The 21,242-nt window shown below is 41.5% G+C and overlaps 2 protein-coding genes across 4 annotated transcripts in view; one reads left to right on the forward strand and one right to left on the reverse strand.

Moving 5' to 3' along the window:
• Window positions 1-245: 245 nt before the first annotated feature.
• LOC115113340 (placenta-specific protein 9) lies at window positions 246-13,558 on the forward strand. Of its 2 annotated transcripts, none has more exons than XM_029640871.2 (4): window positions 246-414; window positions 1,001-1,079; window positions 10,148-10,239; window positions 13,147-13,558. In XM_029640871.2, the coding sequence occupies exons 1-4, from the start codon at window positions 385-387 to the stop codon at window positions 13,300-13,302; spliced, it is 357 nt and encodes a 118-aa protein (XP_029496731.1). In that variant the 5' UTR covers window positions 246-384; the 3' UTR covers window positions 13,303-13,558. The 2 variants fall into 2 exon arrangements, with proteins under 2 accessions (XP_029496731.1, XP_029496732.1); XM_029640872.2 differs by lacking the exon at window positions 246-414 and adding an exon at window positions 700-926.
• A 373-nt stretch (window positions 13,559-13,931) lies between these two features.
• LOC115113339 (serine/threonine-protein kinase 32C-like) overlaps window positions 13,932-21,242 on the reverse strand; it is a 91,979-nt gene continuing 84,668 nt past the window's right edge. For both annotated transcript variants that reach the window (XM_029640869.2, XM_029640870.2), the window contains 3 exons: window positions 20,319-20,447; window positions 19,359-19,426; window positions 13,932-17,310 (listed from right to left, as the gene is read on the reverse strand). In XM_029640869.2, the coding sequence (XP_029496729.1) occupies window positions 17,121-17,310; window positions 19,359-19,426; window positions 20,319-20,447 (387 nt within the window). In that variant the 3' untranslated portion in view covers window positions 13,932-17,120. The remainder of the gene's footprint in view (window positions 17,311-19,358; window positions 19,427-20,318; window positions 20,448-21,242) is intronic.

A 21,242-nucleotide genomic window follows, 5' to 3' on the forward strand; every position in this document is an offset into this window, starting at 1 on the left:
TATTATCCCTGCACCCACCCTCCCCTCCCTCTCTCTCTGTCCCCTTGGTTGTCAGGCGTCTCTTGACTGCCTCTTTTCTCTGTGTTGAGTTTTGGTTTATTAGTGGTATTCGGTAATAACATGTTCCACAACCAGCCATCTTCATGCCTCTCTCTCTCTCTCTCTCTCTCTCTCTCTCTCTCTCTCTCTCTCTCTCTCTCTCTCGCTCTCTCTCTCTCTCTCTCCCCCTCTCTCTCGACAGTCATATCAATGGTCCCTGTCCGAACCCACCATCCCCCCACTTTTCCTCTACTTCTTTCCCACCCTGCTTAAGTTCTCCTCTTCAGAGCTGCCTACGAGGCCAGACAGTCAGCCCCTGATGGAGCCAAAGAAAGTCAAGCTTTAATGCTTAATGGAGATAACCATGTTCACTACGTAAGAGCCTCCGCAGTGTGCGTGTGCCTGAGTTCATGCGAGTGTGTGCACGTGCATGTGCATGTGACAGTACACCATTTTTTTTTTTTTTTTACAAAATCAATTAAGGCAGCTGTAACTACAAGCATTCCTACAGATTATAAAGGATATGGTTTCTTCATGCTGCATTGACCCAGTGTGTCACTACACGCCATACCGTTCCACAATGATTACAACCCTATCTTCATGCCCTTCATACTAAATGTTATCCGTGTTGGAATTACCTTCCCTGAAAACAGTTACAGGAGTAAAGCTCTGCTGAGGAGTCCCACCCTAGAAATAACCCCACCCCTCCGTTCACCCCTCAGCCTCCTCCCAGATAGAGGGCTTTTGTTCTGCACCTAATGTTTTCATTAGGAAACTGGGCGAGAGAGAGAGAGAGAGAGCGATAGAGAGCGATAGAGAGAGAAGGAAGGAAAAAATTGCATACAGTCTAGGTTAGCATTCAGGAGATTTTGGGCACTGAATACACTGTGAGTATTTCTTTCTTTCTTCCCCGTATTTCTCTTATTGCAAGCACCAGTTAGACTCTACTCTTACCCTCCAGCTCCTCTCCTCCGCCATGACCCGCCCCGCCACCATCTCACTTGGACTTCTGCTCCTCCTCATTGGCTACACAGCAGCAGGTAAGATATGTGATTCGGTGTGGCTGGGGTTAGAGGTCATAGGGGAAAGAGCAGGGGGCACAGCAGATGTGTAAACAAACCATAAATAGATGTGCGGTTCACTCTGTTAGATTCTGTTCTAAGTTGTTTGATAGAAGTGCTATTTTCTAAGTGACTTTGTAACAGTGTAGTGATGAACAGTACTCACTATGCAGTGGAGTTGAATAGTTCTTTGTGATGTCTAACCTTACATGAATTGGATATCTTTCCACTGTAAAATGGGCGGATTCTTCAAGGAATATCCATCTTGGCCATTCAGGATATGTCAATGAGCAATAAAGTTACAGGATATGTGTGTGCGTGGGTGACAGTTGGATGAACATGTGTGTGTGTGTGTGTGTGTGTGTGTGTGTGCGCATGATATATATTAGATAGATAGATAGATAGATAATATATTTTATATTTGAGATTCTTCAAATGGCCACCCTTTACCTTGATGACAGCTTTGCACACTCTTGGTATTCTCTCAACCAGCTTCACCTGGAATGCTTTTCCAACCGTCTTGAAGGAGTTTCCACATATGCTGAGTACTAGTTGGCTGCTTTTCCTTCACTCTGCGGTCCAACTCATCCCAAACCATCTCAATTGGGTTGATGTCGGGTGATTGTAGAGGCAAGGTCATCTGATGCAGCACTCCATTACTATCCGTATTGGTCAAATAGCCCTTACACAGCCAGGAGGTGTGTTGTGTCATTGTCCTGTTGAAAAACAAATTATAGTCTCACTAAGCGCAAACTAGATGGGATGGCGTATTTCTGCAGAATGCTGTGGTAGCCATGCTGGTTAAGTGTGCCTTGAATTCTAAATAAATCACAGTGTCATCAGTAAAGCACCATCACACCTCCTCCTCCATGCTTCATTGTGGGAACCACACATGCAGAGATCATCCGTTCACCTCCTCTGCATCTCACAAAGATACGGAGGTTGGAACCAAAAATATAAAATTTGGACTCATCAGACACAAGGACAGTCTAATGAACATTGCACATGTTTCTTGGCCCAAGCAAGTCTCTTCTTCTTATTGGTGTCCTTTAGTAGTGGTTTCTTTGCAGCAATTTGACCATGAATGCCTGATTCATGCAGTCTCCTCTGAACAGTTGATGTTGAGATTTGTCTGTTACTTGAACTCAGTGAAGCATTTGTTTGGGCTGCAATCTGAGGTGCAATTAACTCTAATGAACTTATCCTCTGCAGCAGAGGTAACTCTGGTGCTTCCTTTCCTGTGGAGGTCCACATGAGAGCCAGTTTCATCATAGCGTGTAATGTTTTTTTGCGACTGCACTTGAAGAAAGTTTCAATGCTCTTGACATTTTCTGAATTGACTGACCTTCATGTCTTAAAGTAATGATGGATTGTCATTTCTCTTTGCTTATTTGAGCTGTTCTTGCCATAATATGGACTTGGTCTTTTACCAAATAGGGCTATCTTCTGTATACCACCCCTACCTTGTCACAACACAACTGATTGGCTCGAACACATTAAGAAGGAAAGAAATTCCACAAATTAACACACCTGTTATTAATTGAAATGCATTACAGGTGACTACCTCATGAAGCTGGTTGAGAGAATGCCAAGAGTGTTCAAAGCTGGCATAAAAGCAAAGAGTGGCTACTTTGTATAAATATAAAATATATTTTAATTTGTTTAAAATCAAATCAAATTGCATTAGTCACATGCGCCGAATACAACAAGTGTAGACCTTACAGTGAAATGCTCGCTACAATGCGGATAAAAAAATATATGAATAAGAATAAGAAATAAAAGTAACAAGTAATTAAAGAGAAGCAGTAAAATAACAATAGCGAGACTATACACAGGGGGGTACCGGTACAGGGTCAATGTGCATGGGCATCGGTTAGTCAAGGTAATAGAGGTCTTCCTGAGTCGAGGTAATTGAGGTGTTTAACACTTTTTTGGCTACTACAAGATCACAACTATGCAATAGCACATATGGAATGTCTTCACTATTATTCTACAATGTAGAAAATAGTACACATTTGGAAAAAGTAGGTATGTCCAAACATTTGACTGGTACTGTATAGAGAGAGATTACACTCATGAGGTTAAAACATCTGTTTCTTATTTTTAATGCAGCATTGACCTTTCTCCATGTAGTACTCATCGGTATTGAATTTTTAACAAAAATCTTCTATTTTATCCTTATATGTCTAATGTTTATCTATCATTCCAATCTTGTTTACTGCTCAACGAAAATCGTAAACATTTTAGCCCCCCCTCCGTATCCTACTCTTTGAGGACTTGATTGGGCTTGAGTGTGACTTCATACACAAGGAATGGCCAACACATGGAACCACACACTAGTTCTTGCTCTCTCTCTGCCAACCCAATATTGATTCAGGAAATACTCTGGAGATCTGACTAACAGCTTGTTAGTCTCTTTTCCATGGGCGGGTCTGTATTAGGCAAGCTCTGGTTTGTGGGACCACTGGTGTTGTGTACAAACTGACCTAATGCTCTGGCTCGGGCTGTATTCGTCAGTATTCACTCCACTGCACGTCTTGCCCTGTCTCCTGTGGCCAGCGCAAACACACATGTAAACATGGACACCCCACAGAGACAGGCCAACACACACACACACACACACACCATCTTCCAAACCTGTCTCCCAGGGCAGATGGTGTTAGATCAGACTCTTGTGGGCTGTTGTGTTTTCCTTTTCTATGTCCTCTGAGTGTGTGGGTCAGTATTTCTCCAGGTGCAGCTGTGACATCATACACATATGAGTGTGCACTTCATCAGGCATGTCATCATCTGCCTTTGTCCAACACATACTGCGCACACACACACACACACACACACACACACACACACCAGTGGCGTAGCACAGTTTCCTGTGGCCCCTCGCGAAACTATTGCTATGGGGCAGTGAGAAAAATGTGCAGTTTTATACATAGAGATCCTATCCTATTAAATTACTAGTATTCTAATTCATAGTGAAGGGCTGCTCTGCCTTCTTAACAACACTATCAACAAGGCAGTTCCTACAGGCCCTAGTGCCTATCTAAGGTCTTCGAAAGCCAAGTTAACAAACAGATCACTGACCATCTCGAATCCCACCGTACCTTCTCCGCTGTGCAATCTGGTTTCCGAGCCGGTCACGGGTGCAGCTCAGCCACTCTAAAGGTACTAAACGATATCATAACCGCCATCGATAAAAGACAGTACTGTGCAGCCGTCTTCATCGACCTGGCCAAGGCTTTCGACTCTGTCAATCACCCTATTCTTATCGTCAGACTCAGTAGCCTCGGTTTTTCTAATGACTGCCTTGCCTGGTTCTCCAACTACTTTGCAGACAGAGTTCAGTGTGTCAAATTGTAGGGCATGTTGTTCGGTCCTCTGGCAGTCTCTATGGGGGTGCCACAGGGTTCAATTCTCGGGCCGACTCTTTTCTCTGTATATATCAATGATGTTGCTCTTGCTGCGGGCGATTCCCTGATCCACCTCTACGCAGACGACACCATTCTGTATACTTCTGGCCATTCCTTGGACACTGTGCTATCTAACCTCGAAACGAGCTTCAATGCCATACAACACTCCTTCCGTGGCCTCCAACTGCTCTTAAACGCTAGTAAAACCAAATGCATGCTTTTCAACCGTTCGCTGCCTGCACCTGCACGCCCGACTTGCATCACCACCCTGGATGGTTCCGACCTAGAATATGTCGACATCTATAAGTACTTAGGTGTCTGGCTAGACTGTAAACTCTCCTTCCAGACTCATATCTAACATCTCCAATCCAAAATCAAATCTAGAATCGGCTTTCTATTTCGCAACAAAGCCTCCTTCAGTCACGCCGCCAAACTTACCCTAGTAAAACTGACTATCCTACCGATCCTCAACTTCAGCGATGTCATCTACAAAATGGCTTCCAATACTCTACTCAGCAAACTGGATGCAGTTTATCACAGTGCCATCCGCTTTGTTACTAAAACACCTTATACCACCCACCACTGCGACCTGTATGCTCTAGTCGGCTGGCCCTCGCTACATATTCGTCGCCAGACCCACTGGCTCTAGGTCATCTACAAGTCCATGCTAGGTAAAGCTCCGCCTTATCTCAGTTCACTGGTCACGATGGCAACACCCACCCGTAGCATGCACTCCAGCAGGTGTATCTCACTGATCATCCCTAAAACCACCACCTCATTTGGTCGCTTTCCTTCCAGTTCTCTGCTGCCTGTGACTGGAACGAATCTCCCTCACCAACTTTAAACATCTGCTATCTGAGCAGCTAACCGATCGCTGCAGCTGTACATAGTCCATCGGTAAATAGCCCACCCAATTTACCTACCTCATCACCATACTGTTTTTATTTATTTACTTTTCTGCTCTTTTGCACACCGGTATCTCTACCTGCACATGACCATCTGATAATTTATCACTCCAGTGTTAATCTGCTAAATTGTAATTATTCGCCTACCTCCTCATGCCTTTTGCACACAATGTATATGGACTCATTTTTAAATTTATTTTAATTTTTTAAATTTCCTACTGTGTTATTGACTTGTTTATTGTTTACTCCATGTGTAACTCTGTGTTGCTGTCTGTTCACACTGCTATGCTTTATCTTGGCCAGGTTGCAGTTGTAAATGAGAACTTGTTCCCAACTAGCCTACCTGGTTAAATAAAATAAAATAAATAAAAAGACAACAACTGATCGACAATAGAACTCACAAGGCTGAGCTAATTTGATCACATTCGCTCCCGACACACAAATGGACTATAAATAATGAAGTTATCAATTAGTTACCCTGACCAAATGGACAGAGCACATAGGCTGTATGCAGTTGATCAGACTGAAAATTGGTCTCGTTTTCATCCCATTCAGCATGTCAGATCTCTAATGTTAGGGTGAAGCCTAGGCTGCCTAGGAGTTTTTGCTTGTGTCTGTCCAGAGTGGTTATGTGTTATCATCTTTGCTAAATAAATACCTGAAGAAAGTGGAAAACCTACTTGAGTTCGCGCAAAAAAATGTGCTTCCTCTTTATTCTAACTTTTAATGTATGACGCGATGGAAGCTATTGCATTGATTTTGACATCCCAGAAAAAGACAGTAGAAAGTTCCATATGTTCAGCAAGTAAATCAAATCAAATTTCATTGGTCACATAAACATATTTAGCAGATGTTATTGTGGGTGTAGCGAAATACTTGTGTTCCTAGCTTCAACAGTGCTGTAGTATCTAACAATACAGTAGTATCTAAAAACGATTCACAACAACACATCTAAAAGTAAAAGAATGGAATTAAGAAATATAGAAATATTAGATTGAGCAATGTCAGAGTGGCATTGACTAAAATACAGTAGAATAGAATACAGTATATACATATGAGATGAATAAAGCACTATGTAAACATTATTTAAACATTATTAAAGTGACTAGTGTTCCATTATTAAAGTGGCCAGTGATTCCAAGTCTATATATATATAGGGCAGCAGCCTCTAAGGTGCAGGGTTGTGTAACTGGGTGGAACCCGTCTAGTGATGGCTATTTAACAGTCTGATGGCCTTGAGGTAGAAGCTGTTTTTCAGTCTCTCGGTCCCAGCTTTGATGCACCTGTACTGACCTCGCCTTCTGGATAATAGTGGGGTGAACAGGCCGTGGCTCAGGTGGTTGATGTCCTTGATGACCTTTTTGGCCTTCCTGTGACATCGGGTGCTGTAGGTGTCCTGGAGGCCAGGTAGTTTGCCCCCGGTGATGCATTGAGCAGACCGCACCACCCTCTGGAGAGCCCTGCGGTTGCGGGCGGTGCAGTTGCCGTACCAGGCGGTGATACAACCCGACAGGATGCTCTCAATTGTGCATCTGTAAAAGTTTGTGAGGGTTTTAGGGGCCAAGCCAAATTTCTTCAGTCTCCTGAGGTTGAAGAGGCACTGTTGCGCCTCTTGTGATGTGTATGCCGAGGAACTTGAAGCTTTCCAGCTTCACCACTGCGGTTCCGTCAAAGTGGAGAAGGTGGAGAGCTTCAAGTTCCTCGTAATTTGAAATTACCGCTGCAAGCTCCTTGGAGTTGCACTTGTTGCACTCCTTGGAGTTGCACTAGCGGAACTATCCCTCTCATCTTGTCTTTTTCCCAGAAGCTTGAATCTGATGTGGGCATTTATATGCTCCCTGATTTTGTTTTGGCGTTTAGCTAAACGATCTATGTTCTTTAGGTAACTGTACCCCTCTTTTGCCCAAGGATGACTTTCCAAAAAGCAGGCAAGGCCAGAAATATAGGCGGCTTGATGAGAGGCTCCCTGTTAACCAGCTACTGTTATACTTTTGATACCAATTGGTATTGAACGCCCTCACCTTTTCATCCTTCTTCATGAAACTGATTTCAGGCAGAGGTCAACCCTCGGTTTTAATTCACTTCTTCAGTTGCAAGTAGCTAGCTACTGCTACTTGCTACTGAAGTTAGCAAGGCAAATTGAAATAAATTGCATTAGCTGGACACAAACATAAAGTTCTAAAACCAAGAAAACAATGTATAATCTACCTCCTCCGTCTCCTGTAATTTGAAGAAACTAATTTGAATTGAATAATGTCCCCCAAAAATGTTCAACTATCATTTTTCAATCTCTATCTAATCATGTCACCAACTCACCAAGCTTCTCAACACATAGATCGTACTCCCCTTCCTCCTCTGAGGAGCCTCCACTGGTTCAGTCGTGTGGTCAGGTGCCACAAAGAGGGACCTTGGAAAATGGACAATTGGCTCGGAACAGGGTTATACCAGTAACACACACACTTCCCTGACAGTCTTCAGCTGCAGTCTTAGGGTCTTTTGGTTCCCCTCCATGTTGATAACCAAACTAGGAGCAGCAAAGGCTGTTTAAACTGGCAAAGCAGGGAAGTCTTGCATTCGACAGCAAACCACTGTGTTCAGGTTACATACGCCACATAACTCTCGAACTGAGACAGCATCCACTGTGTCACGTACTAAAACACACATCTTTCACAGAATGGGATCAATCGATGCTCACATGTGACACATCTTCCTAAGAAAAAAAGTCCTTATTGTAGTTTGTCAACTGGCTTATACACTCAGATGGATTTCATTTACTGAAAATGAATGGTGCTTATGTCTGCTTATGTCTGTGTACATGTCTTATGTCTGCTTATGTCTGCTGGTATGTTATGGAGCTCTATCTTACGATCATCCCTTGGGTTTCCTTGGCTTTTGTCCTAGATATGATCTGTGGTGTTGTAATAGAGCTTGTGAAATTGTACCGCGGGATAGCTCCATAAAAACAGCACAACCGGCAATCAATGGCTGCTATTCACAGGACACTGGAGGACAGTCATGACACACCGGGAAAATAAATGGTCCTTATCTTGTGCTCATTTTCTGACAGGCAGGGAATAGACAACTAGAACTATGAGGCCAAATTCAACACCTAGTAGACTGCTATATATCAGAGAAGGAGAGGCGAAGCGAGAGGGTTTACTCCGCCTAAAATCTCTCCACGTTCAGAAGATCATTAGTTGTTAAGCAAGTGAGCAGTGTTTATATGGGGGGCAAGGAGAATTTAGTCAGGATAAACATGTATTGCTATTTTGATACGAGGCTTATTTTCTCTAAATGAAGTTTCGTACTGCTTAGGCTGTTAAGAATGTACCGATACAAGTGTGATGCACGTGACATCGCGGCAACTTAGAGAAAACACATTTTATGTCGGAGACGGTCTATGCATATTCATGAGACTAGCATAGCATCTCACTTTCCATTGCATACAAGCGGTTGACGTCAACACCCATCATCGAATGTTCAAAATAGTATTCAAATAACAAGATGTATCCACCTATCCAAAGAGAGTAAAAGGCGAGCGCTTGAGAGCTTGCCGTTCCGCTAAGGGGACCACAAATCCCATTGTTAGAGCGGAGACATAGGCATCTCATCATTATATCTAGTATCTCTGTATGCAGTGTACAGTATGTTGTATGTAAATGTCTTTGTCTTGTGTTTGTAATACCCTTCAGCGTGCACAAGGGCTTGGGACAATATATAGTACGTAAGAAATGTAAACGTTAAACAGTTCTGTGATGTGATGGAAACCAGATGCAACAGGAAGTGTGGCTGAAGAGAATAGAAAGGACACCATGCAATAGATTATGCTCCACTAATTATGAAGAAGAAACTTGTCTTCACAGACATACGGGCCGCACATCCCAGCCACATTCATCGGCAGAGACCAGAGCTTCAGCTCACAGAGAAAATAGGGGGGCTCTTTAAAAGGGTCTGGGTGGTTAATTGGAACCATGAAACCTGGATGACCAAGAGAAATAACCTGGTGGAACAATGTATATGGAGGTTTCTTCACCACACCCAACCCATAAAGGTTCCAGGTTGATTCAAAGTGAGACCGCCTTCCCTTCCAGACAAAGGGTTGCATCAAAGCCATTTCTAGTAGTAGACTACCAAGCCTAAAGGTAGCAAGGTAAAACACAGGCAGTGATGCTGCTCCTTAATGCTAACCCTGGATCAGCGGCATCTCTTCTAAACAAACTGGGTCACGTACTGGTGAGAGTGAGGGTGAACTGATCCCAACTCAGTTTGTGGCAGTGTGATGTCAACAGAATGGCATGTGGTCAGAGGTTGTGGTGAACTGGATAGCTGTGCTGCAGACTGCCTGCAGAGCAGAGATGTAGAGGTAATAGAAAACACTTGGAACGGGCTGTGAACCAGTCAGAGGGAGAGAGAGAGAGGAAGGAGCAGGAGAGGAGACAAGAAAGACTTGTTTTGGTGACCTTTAGAGATTAGCTGGATGAAGATTTATAATGGAACTCAAGCTGTGGATAGAGATAGTAGACAAAAATATACTGTGCATTCTCAGGCCGAGGGAGAATTTGAGAATTTTGCTGTGCTGTGTATTGGGGTCCATACATACTACAATGTATCCTATAGTCTAGGCTCTATGTAGGATACTAAGGTGTTGTAATGGAAAGATAATATCAGAAATACTGTTAGAAATATTGTTGTATTGTATGGAAAATGATGCCTTCTCCTCTATGTTTTCCATCAGGACCTGAGTCTGAGCTCCAACCCAGAGCTGTGCGGTCGAGTGCCTGTCAGGACCACAGTACTCTTCATGACAGACTGGATGTAGTGGAGAAGGTAGAGTAAGACGCAATGCTTTTCACGGGTCTCTTTCTGTCACACTATAACAACGTCATATGATGGAGTTACAAAGCCTTCACAAACCCTATATCCCTTTAACTGCCTCTTCTTGAGAAACATGTTGAAAAAATGATTTGACCTTTGCATTCCTATTTCTAATAACTCGAATAAGAACTAGAAATATAATTTTTTCAAGTTGATGTTTTCTAAGTCAATTACAGAGCTCTACCACGTGGTTGAGAAGTCACATTAGAATGGCAATTTGCATGGGATTTTTTACTCAGCTCAAAAATAGAACATTAATTACTTCAATGGCTTTTATAGGTAAGCATTGGTAAACAAGGACTGATTTCAAATTTGAACATATAATGTTTGTGTGTCCAAATATGAATATTCAATGACATAATATGGTTTTCTTGAATTTGAAATGATCTAGGTCAGGGATGGCCAACTAGCGGCCCAAAGCCCCCGTTTTGTAGGCCCACAGATCAATTTCCCCCCAAAATTCAATTAAAGTTAGGAACTCAGTCAGGGTCTCAACTTAATGTTGAAAGTTATAATAGTAGAATAGACAATTCATTTTGAAATTTGGTTGTGCATCAGCAGTTTCTCTCTTGTTATGTAAGTCACTGACAGTCACTGAATTAGTCCATGCCGGCTAAACATTTTTAGATTGGTAAATTTGTCTAGCCAGCTATCCAAACGTGTGGTAATCATGGTCGAATTATGGACCCGGGGACCCCATTGATTTTGTAAGTCACTCTCACTCAGATATCATATTAGTCAGGCCAAATGTAGGATTGCAGGAAATTTGCTCAACAACCGCAAACATTTCTCTCTACTTTATGGCAAAATGTTTAGAATGAATGGAAATGAGCTCTAAAACTGCTAATTTTAAATTAGTAGAATTGCATGAAGTTTGTTATAAAATTGCAAAATCTTCCCTCTGCCACATGGCAAAATGTGTCAAATTGCATCAAACTTGCTTTAAAATTGCAAAATGTTTTCTATGCCCAATGGCAAAATGTTTAGAATGAATGGGAATTAGCTCTAAAACTGCTCATTTCAAATGAGTAGAATTGCATGAAATTAGTTAGGAAATTGCTAAATCTTTACTCCACCCCATGGCAAAAGAATTGCATCAAACGTGCTTTAAAACTACAACATTCTTCTCTTTGCCCCATGGCACAGATGTGGGTGCACAGAATCGCTAGCCACTGTGCCCCCACCCCCATCGAGGTCGCCCGTCCCCAATCCAGGTTCTTCCATCATGGTTCCACATGATCAGACTACATTTTGAGATAATGAATGACAAAGAGCAGGTTTTAATGACTATTATAGGCCTTATTTTACAGGTGACCTTTCATCTGAATATTGATTAATTGACCCCATGGACATGAAATGGGGTTTAACCCATTTGTTGCCAACAATCCAATCATATTTTTCACCAAAATAAGTATTTGTTATAAAAAATATTTGTGCCCTATTCTTAGTCCAGCGTACTTTTTAATGACATATCAACTGCCTGGTAGAGAAATGTATTTACATATTCCTACTCTTCAAGGTCTCTACTAACAAGGATGGTGCAATATTCATCCCTCACCATCTGAATTCCTGCCTTTTATCCCATATCTTTGGTGACCGATTTAGAGTTTTCTTACATCCCTCTGAGTGGGCCAAGTTAGTGCCACAACACTGAACTTCAGCAACCCAAAAGGATACCAAGTATGTCAATTGCTGCAGGAGGGCTGAGGTAGTTGACCAATCAAGTTGAAGTAAAGATTTATTTTATATCCACTTCTAAATCCACTGTCAAATTTAAATCAAAACCAAATGTCATACTATATGAGGGGGATATAACATGGTGCTTTTCCAAAAATGTAGCCTTTTGTGGCTACACTTTATAATGATATTCTAATTCTTATTAATTATTTGTTAAGCATTTATGTAGGCTTCAATAAACCATAACATATATACTTTGCTTTAAAGTGTGACCTAGCTTTCTTTGTATGTCACACACAAATAAATCTAGCCTTATTTAAAAATAGTTTCAACATTTCCCAATTTCCAGGGCAGACATTCAATCATCCAAGGAATTTGGGAGATTTCCCAGTGGTTTGTAACATTACTACATTGTATCATTTTTTTTTATGGCGACACTAAAATAATCTGCACTATTTCCTTAAAAGGAAAAGTTTTTTGTACTAACAATGCCCATCCAAACCACTCAGCAGTGGAAATCACTCAGTTACAAAAAAGTATTGGTTCACACCGCCCAGGGAGTATTGCTGTTGAATGAGTATTGACTGCATCTGAGGAGAATCAAAAGTTTGGACACACTTACTCATTCCAAGGTTTTTCTTTATTTTTTACTATTTTCTACATTGTAGAATAATAGTGAAGACATCAAAACGATGAAATATTACAAATGGAATCATGTAGTAACCAAATCAAAATTCTTCAAAGTAGCCGCCTTGATGACAGCATTGCACACTCTTGGTCTGTATCTCTAGCAACCAGAAGATGAGAAAGTAGGAACTTGTTATAAAAAATTAAAATAAAAGGCGAAACATTTTATTTTCTGCTGGTGAATATGCGCTTTCATATTGTTTTCTTTGGAAACGGTGGTATAAGCGGGATAAACGCCTCCATTCTGTACATTACCTTGGAAAAATTAACTCTGCAAAGAACTCTGCGTCGTCCATTATTTCCAAGGCGTTGTACAGAACGTCAGTGTTTATCCATTATGTAACAGCGTCACCTTGATAGGCTACATTACATTTTTGCCATATTGCTTACTATCCAATTCTTTCAGATCTGCACTCAGATGGGTCTAGGTTCTAGGGGTAGGACCTAGAAATCAATGTGAGTTGAGCTGATAATGACCCTGTCTGTCCCCTGCAGCGTGTAGAGGACACAGTCCAGAAGCTGGAGGATGAGCTGGCTGTGCTCCTGGACGCCATAGAGGCCCCTGAGTGGAGCCCCCTGCTGGAAACTGCTGGAAAACCTGTGGTGGACATCCTGGATGGCCAGGGACTGGGAGAAGGTGGCGACTCCTGAGAGAGGAGAGCAGAGATCTCTGTCGAGGGGCTATGCTACTTCACTCTGCCCTGATGAGGGTGCACCTGGCAAGGACAGACAATGAAAGATACTTGAATGTACAATCTTTGTTTTTCTGGACTTGAAAGTGTACACAAACTGTATAAAACAAGCCCTTTGATGAGTAAACACAGGCTTAGTATGTATTCTGTGCAACAGTTGATAGATCACGACACTAATGCTTACTTGACTGCATAATACACTCCTCTAATCCTCAGACACTCTCATCCTTTCTTCTTAGACTAAACCGGAATCCCTACACACAAGGGTAACTGTCTCAGCCTCTCAGGATGGCTACAGTTCTAAACAATTGATACTTTGTTTTTTTTATCTAGTAATGTATTCTATTCTGTGTGGGATTGTGTCCCTTTCTCGTCCCATGCCTCTGTTCCACCCCCTGGTGCCAGTTGAGAGCTACACATGCAGCACCGAGCCACAAGGTAGGCCGTGCCCTTTACCACAGATCAAGAATCAGGTTACACAACCCCTATCCTAAACCATTAGGTAGGCTTGAAATAACACCCAACCTTGTATCAGTGGTTAAGGGCAACTAATAATCTCAATGTGGATGAATGATGAAAACCACTAGAGAGTACTGGAAGGATTTTATTTATCAAAGCAGCTAAAGCAACATGTTTCAATACACAGAGCAGTTTGAATAGGTACAGTACATGGCTTCCACTGAGACCCAGGCTAGTTGCAAGTGTTTTTATTTTAGTCCCCATAAAGATCTTACAGAACATGTTCAAAATCGAAACACAAAGAGAAGAGTGGTCATAGATTTTGTTTTCTCAAAAATGGACACCAAAATACTAAAATGTTGCTACAAAGATAAGACAGTAATATTATCTGTGAGAGCTTTAATCCTTATCCAGTTGGTGGGAAAAGTACTGTGGTAATTGGTCACTCGTTCTATCACAATGCTGTTTGAAACACCCAGGTAAATATACTTACAATTTTATCCAATAAACTAGCATTGTAAACACAATGGTACAAACATATTAAAGATTTTTTGGGGGGGGGGGTTTAGGCAAGCAACATCCAACCAGGAATGGAGATGCATTTGAAATGATATCAAGGGAATGACATTAGGCTACAATATTGTTGAACTTAGAAATAAACTACAGAGCAGGGCTTCCATTAAAATCAATGATTATTCATTACAAGCAATCAACACAATTCCATGGCCATTTCTAGCACTGGAGACATTCAGTCAAGCTTTTTCACCTAGTCGTCAGTAGTGAGGACAATGTAAAGACATGTCGATGAGCAGTATTTAAGACTTTTCACATAGCTAAGGGCAGACTCACACAATGCCCCAAGCCCTTGGCCCTTTCCCATATACATAACAAAACACCGAAAACCTAAACTTACCCACATTGGAGCATAGGAGGGCATAGATACTGACTTATTCAATCATCCACTTAAAGAAAAGCCTGTGCGCTTGAACATATTCTTAAGACAATCTACGGGATGCCAAAAGTATAACACTGGGAATAAATGATTTGTACAGTCGTAGGTCTTAAAATCCGTTTTTTAAAAGCAAACCTAGACATCACATAGACAGGCAAGCAGGACAGGGCTACACTGATTATATGAGGCCTCTCCTCTGTCAATCATCAGAACACAGGTGAACATCAAGGAATTCTACTGCCTGAAGCTTGCATGTGCACATACTGTAAGCCACACAAACCCTAGCGGTTGGCTCTCCTACAAGATCTGCTTTAAAACTGTAAATAGAGGTACATGCAAAAATGCAGGGTTCGAGACGCTATCGGGGTAACTAATGAGCTTGTTTTCACAGGAAGTCAGATTTCTTTTTATTACCCCCATATAATTGAATAATATTTTATTTCCCCCCAAAAAGCATTCCTTTATATATAATCCCATAAATGTTTGTATACAAATGATAGTATTTTCACAGAAGGAACGGTGGTTCTATGCGCTACAGAGAGGAAACATACGTTCACACACAAAGTTCTTAGAAATGGCTATGCAAATGGTAGAAAAGCTTTGGCATATCTGCCTACAAGTTGTGCCTGCACACTTGGAAATAAAATGAGTACAACAGTGTATGAACGTTTGGCTTCATACTGCTCTCCATTTAGTAACATGTATGTTTAGTAAGCAGTCCCACATAGAACTGTGGAGAGTTAGGTTAGGCTATTCACACCTTACTTTGTTAGGCCTTAGGGTTTTAAGGTGGACGATGCTACATGTTCCCAGATGTCCAGGCTGAGACGAATGGCACCACCTTAAAATGTACCACTATCCCTATTAGGTGACCGTTTCAACCACACAACTAATAATACTGCCCCATGATCATTTTTCATATGGGAGTGATCGAGACAATCATATGAGAGACGATTTGTTCAAATGTCACGGTCATCTTAGTCTAATAAGGGACGATGTTCCACGACGACACTCTTCTGTAGCTATTCAATAGAAGTTGATCATGTCTGATCCATGGGAAAAAGAAAAGACTAGAACAGGAAAAGCCTCCCCAAGACCAGGTCAATTTAACTAAACCCTTTATGGGGTACACTCAATATGATTCTTCTTCTATGGTCGGATCCCCCGGCGGTGACAATGTTTATGTTTAACGTAGAAGAACTCAAGCAGTATCAGCATGTAACCCACAGTGGAGCAGTGGGATAATAGAACCGCATCTTGGCAACAGTCACAGAGGTCGACGGTGAGGGAAACCTTCCATTTACACCACAGATGTACTAAGTCCCTCTAACTGACAGGGCGTTTGGAAAAAAAACGAACAATGTCTGGAAGAAGGTTCCGTTGGAGGAGCGTAATCGCCTGTAGTACTAATCAAACCAGCATGCTGATGCATAATATAGTCACACAACTAACGCGTAATGAATGGCTATTGATTAACAATCAACACCACTTAAAAATGGTTCTACGTTATCAGATTGAACGAGTGATTTATTTTCAATTGCAAAACCTCCTTGTCCCGAATGGCCCATACTGTATTGCATGTATCTATTAGAAGACTCACTTACTGTGACTGGAAAACAACATTTACCCTCCTCTAAAAGTCTCTTTCCACTGCACTACCTTAGGAATAGAATTACATAGAACATAGTAATATAATAGTTATTCTATGTCTATGTGCACTGCACTGTATATTGGCATTGTGATACTTGAACAATTATATACTATAATTGAAATGAAAGGCATTTGGAGAAGGTAACCGGGCAACAGTAATAGCCGTTCAGAATAGGAGGACTGCACAGAGAGTAGGAGAGGGATTGCACGAGCTACACAGGCAACTGTCTAACTCAGTTGAATAATTCAGTTTGTGAGTTTGCAGAGGTAGCTACATCTACTCGAGGCTAAAAGAGCGGGAGCGCAAACAAAAGACAAATATTTAAAAAGAAACTCTTAAACCTGGCTCCTAATTTCTCTGTTATGTTGTCATGCTCATATATCGTGTGGCTTCTGCTGCTTGTTATCCCCTCTTGTAGTGATACCTTACTTTCATGCTATACGTTGCATAGAAATGAGTTAGAGCTTATTCTAGGGCGCGGAGGGCGGGACCCCTGCTCTGTAACCCTGCAGTTTCATTCATGCCTTAACGGTGGATGCTACAGAAGAAGAAATAGGAGAGCCATTTTGTGTTCTGCTGTGCGTTGTTGTCCTGCTGTGCCTTCCAGTTCCTCCAGTCATCATGGCTACATAGGAGAGGTTAGAGTATCTATAGGCATGGTTCCACACACACACACACACAGCAGCCTGAGAGACCACCAGGTGGTGGTGTGGTGCTAGCAGCTGCCAGGAGAGGAGCAGACCGAGCCGCACATGCTTAGTTTGGAGGAGGACTCGGGTTCAGGATCCTCATCCTCTGTGCCTCCCTCAGCCTCCCCGGATCCGTCTCCATCACCATCATCACCCCCCTCGGCAGCTCCTTCAGACTCCCCTCCCTCTGCACCCTCCTCCTGCCTCTTTTTCAACCTGAGAGACATACAGAAACAGTTCAAAGTTTGGACACACCTACTCATTCAAGGGTTTTCTTTATTCTTACTATTTTCTACATTGTAGAATAATAGTGACGACAACACAACTATGAAATAACACACATGGAATCATGGAGTAACCAAAAAAGTGTTGGGGGTCATACATACATACACTACCGTTCAAAAGTCTAGGGTCACTTAGAAATGTCCTTGTTTTTGAAAGAAAAGCACATTTTTTTTGTTGCAAAAGGGTTTTCTAATGATCAATCAGCCTTTTAAAAGGATCAACTTGGATTAGCTAACACAACTTGCATTGGAACACCGGAGTGATGGTTGCTGATAATGGGCCTCTGTACACCTATGTAGATATTCCATTAAAAATCAGCCGTTTCCAGCTACATTAGTTATTTACAACATTAACAATGTCTGCACTGTATTTCTGATCAATCTGATGTTATTTTAATGGATGAAAAAAAAGCTTTTCTTTAAAAAACAAGGACATTTCTAAGTGACCCCAAACTTTTGAACGGTAGTGTACATACATACATACATACATACAAACATACATACATACACATGTACACGCTCAACCACACACGGGATAGGAGAGAGGGGAAAAAATGTGATTAGAATACATAGTGGGAGTCTGTGACATACTATCTGTCTAGAGATTATGCCCATGTAGTAAAAATAGAACTCAAGCTCCATTAATTACAGCAATAAGAAAACTAAATTTGCCATGCGGGAAGAATTCAAATTATGCTGCAATCTCAGACAGGTAAATAATAAATGAGGTACTCATTTTTTTATTACATGAAATATGAACTATCACCACCAGTGTAGAATCTCTTATTAATATAAACACAGCATTACGGCAACAATATAGGGTCATAAAACTGCTATATATATTTTTGTACCGCTATCATTACGTCGAGGTAATGTACAGAGCATTTCTATATTTATTGCAGAGTGATGTCACTGGAAGCAACATTGAACAGGGAGGATGTACAGTAGCGCATAAACAGCTATTCACCATAAAATGATGACGGCAGAAACCCAACTCTATCATATGGTTGATTCATAACACCACCTTCTAACCTTTGATACGATGACCACATATTGCATATTGTTCTGCAAATGATAGATTACATGGAGAAATGACCATGTAAATATTCGTTATATCATCTTAGTGCTTATGTCATACGTAAGGGATAATCAACAAGGGGGCTTATGCGCTCTCGAAAAGAATGAATGGCGTTCCACGATGCAATACAATAGCGGAGAGGAGCAAAACTTCCACGAAATTGCATCACGTTCCAGAGTACCCAGAGCCCCGAGTTGATTATCCCTTTCATACCATGGCTATAATTTAACACATTTGCCACTAGAAATGTGTTCAACGTCCACTGAAGTAGCTAGCAAGTTATTACAGTATATATATATATATATATATATATATATATATATATATATATACATATATATATATATAGCTACAGCAGTTGCCTTGGTAACCAAACAAACAGACGTGCTAGTTTAGCTTACCAAAACATTGGTCCTAACTTGATTTATGAAAGTTCAATTCAACAATGCCAATTATGTTTTCAATTCGACTTCTGCTTTCAAAAGCAGCTCAAACATAGAACATGGAAGAATTAATTATAGCCATTGACTACCGTGCTGATATACTGTGCATTATAGGAAAATAATGCACACTCTAGAATGCCCTTCAAGCCAATCAGGAATGAATATTAAACAATACTATGGTATAAATAGAGCTAAGACTGATGTAACAATGTGTTTTTTTTATTGGTCTCCCAGGTTCAGTAATTGGGTCCGCGTTTAAATCGTCTTAGTATATTATAGAACTAACAATGCTTAGGATATTCATAAATATCTATTCATGTGTATGTCAGGTTGCCGAGACCTTATGTAGGTGTTATGTCAGCCTTATGCATGTCACTTTAAATACAATTTCCCTAAATGGTTTAACATGAATGTATTTTGATTGGTCTCCCAGGCAAAGTGTTTGGTTTGTGGTCTTACTTCTCACGGTTGAAGATCATGAACTCAGACTGCACCACTTCAAGGCACTCCTGTAGGTAGTCATTCTCCTGAGGGCAGTAAGGACAGGGAACAGCCATCATCATCACACACACATATAGGGCGACAACGGCGCACGAGGAGATACATTTCACCTCAAACAATCACCAACGAAACCTGAAAGATTACAAACACCCCCTTCTTCCTCTTTCTTCCCTACTTTCAATAATGATTGGTGATTTGTTTGTGTTCTTTCCCTCAAATTAGACGTTTGGCACGGGACAAAAATAGAAGTTCATATTTACAAAAGCACTTGGGGGGCATCACAACACCACTGAAGGCTTCATAATTTAATAATCTAGGTAATAACCCAGCCGCCTCACACACTAGAAGGCCTGGAGTAAGATTGTTAGAAGATACAAGTTTTACTGCATTTACAGCGCCCAGAGATCACCTTCGATAACACTGAAAGTCGACAACAATAATGTGGAGCTCGTAATGAGAGGCTTGGCGGATGAAAACCTGGCACAGCTCATAAATATGGATGGTCTAAAATCCATGGTAAATTGTGGCCACAATCAAAGATAATATAAAGTGGGTTTGTTAAAATACTGTAATCATGCAAGCAAATAACCGGCCTTCAAGACAAAGAGATGATATTCATGAAATGAAGGGACAAAAATAACAATTGGGGAACAGAAGGCTAGAGAAGGCACCCTGCACTCTGAGTAAACCAAGACCTGCCAAACTGTCCAATACCTCAGGTTAAAGCACTATTTACAAGGGTTGAATTCTTTAGGGTATGCCGTAGCAAAACATTTTGCAACGGAAAACAAAAATAAACGTTTCTAATTGGACAAGTTCGGGTAGTAACCTCCAAGTTTCAGTCCGTTTTCTTCAGTTTGGTGCCTAATGAACATGACCCAGGCACAGTCAGTAGTGACTGGGTGATGTGACACTCACCGACTGGGAATCCTTGCTGGCTTCCCGTGACCTGTTCTTGGCCAGTCTTTTCTTCTTCTTGTGGAGGGGACGAGATTCTAGTATCATCTCCTCCAGCTCAAAGGTTGGGTCGCAATGCAGACGACCCTTCTGTGGAACCAAGACACACAGTACACTAATGAATGACTATACACTAATATAGGCACACACACACGTATGGGCGAACGCAAGCACACACACACACACAGGTGTACCTGCAAGTAAGCATTTCATTGTACTGTGTACTGTATTTGTGCATATGACAAATACGGTACATTCAGAAAGTATTCAGATCCCTTCCCTTTTTCCACATTTTGTTATGTTACAGCCTAATTCTAAAATTGTCTACATAAAAAAAACGTATCAATCTACACATAATACCCCATAATGACAAAGCAAAAACAGGTTTTTATAAAATAAATAAAGTATTCAGACCCTTTGCTATGAGACTCGAAATTGAGCTTAGGTGTATCCTTGAAATGGCCTAAAATCACCATGCGCAATGCCAAGCGTCAGCTGGAGTGAAGCTCACCGCCAAATCTTAACGCTACAGCACACAATGACATTCTAGACGATTCTGTGCGTCCAAATTTGTGGCAACAGTTTGGGGAAGGCCCTTCCCTGTTTCAACATTACAATGCCCCCTGTGCACAAAGCAAGGTCCATACAGAAATGGTTTGTCGAGATCAGAGTGGAAGAACTTGACTGGCCTGCACAGAGCCCTGACCTCAACCCCATCGAACACCTTTGGGATGAATTGGAACGCTGACTGCGAGCCAGGCCTAATCGCCCAACATCAGCGCCCAACCTCACTAATGCTCCTGTGGCTGAATGGAAGCAAGTCACCAAACCAACAACGAGTTGAAAGCCTTCCCAGAAGAGTGGAGACTGTTATAGCAGCAAAAG

Source organism: Oncorhynchus nerka, linkage group LG28, assembly GCF_034236695.1.
Source record: "Oncorhynchus nerka isolate Pitt River linkage group LG28, Oner_Uvic_2.0, whole genome shotgun sequence".
Lineage (NCBI taxonomy): Eukaryota > Metazoa > Chordata > Actinopteri > Salmoniformes > Salmonidae > Oncorhynchus > Oncorhynchus nerka.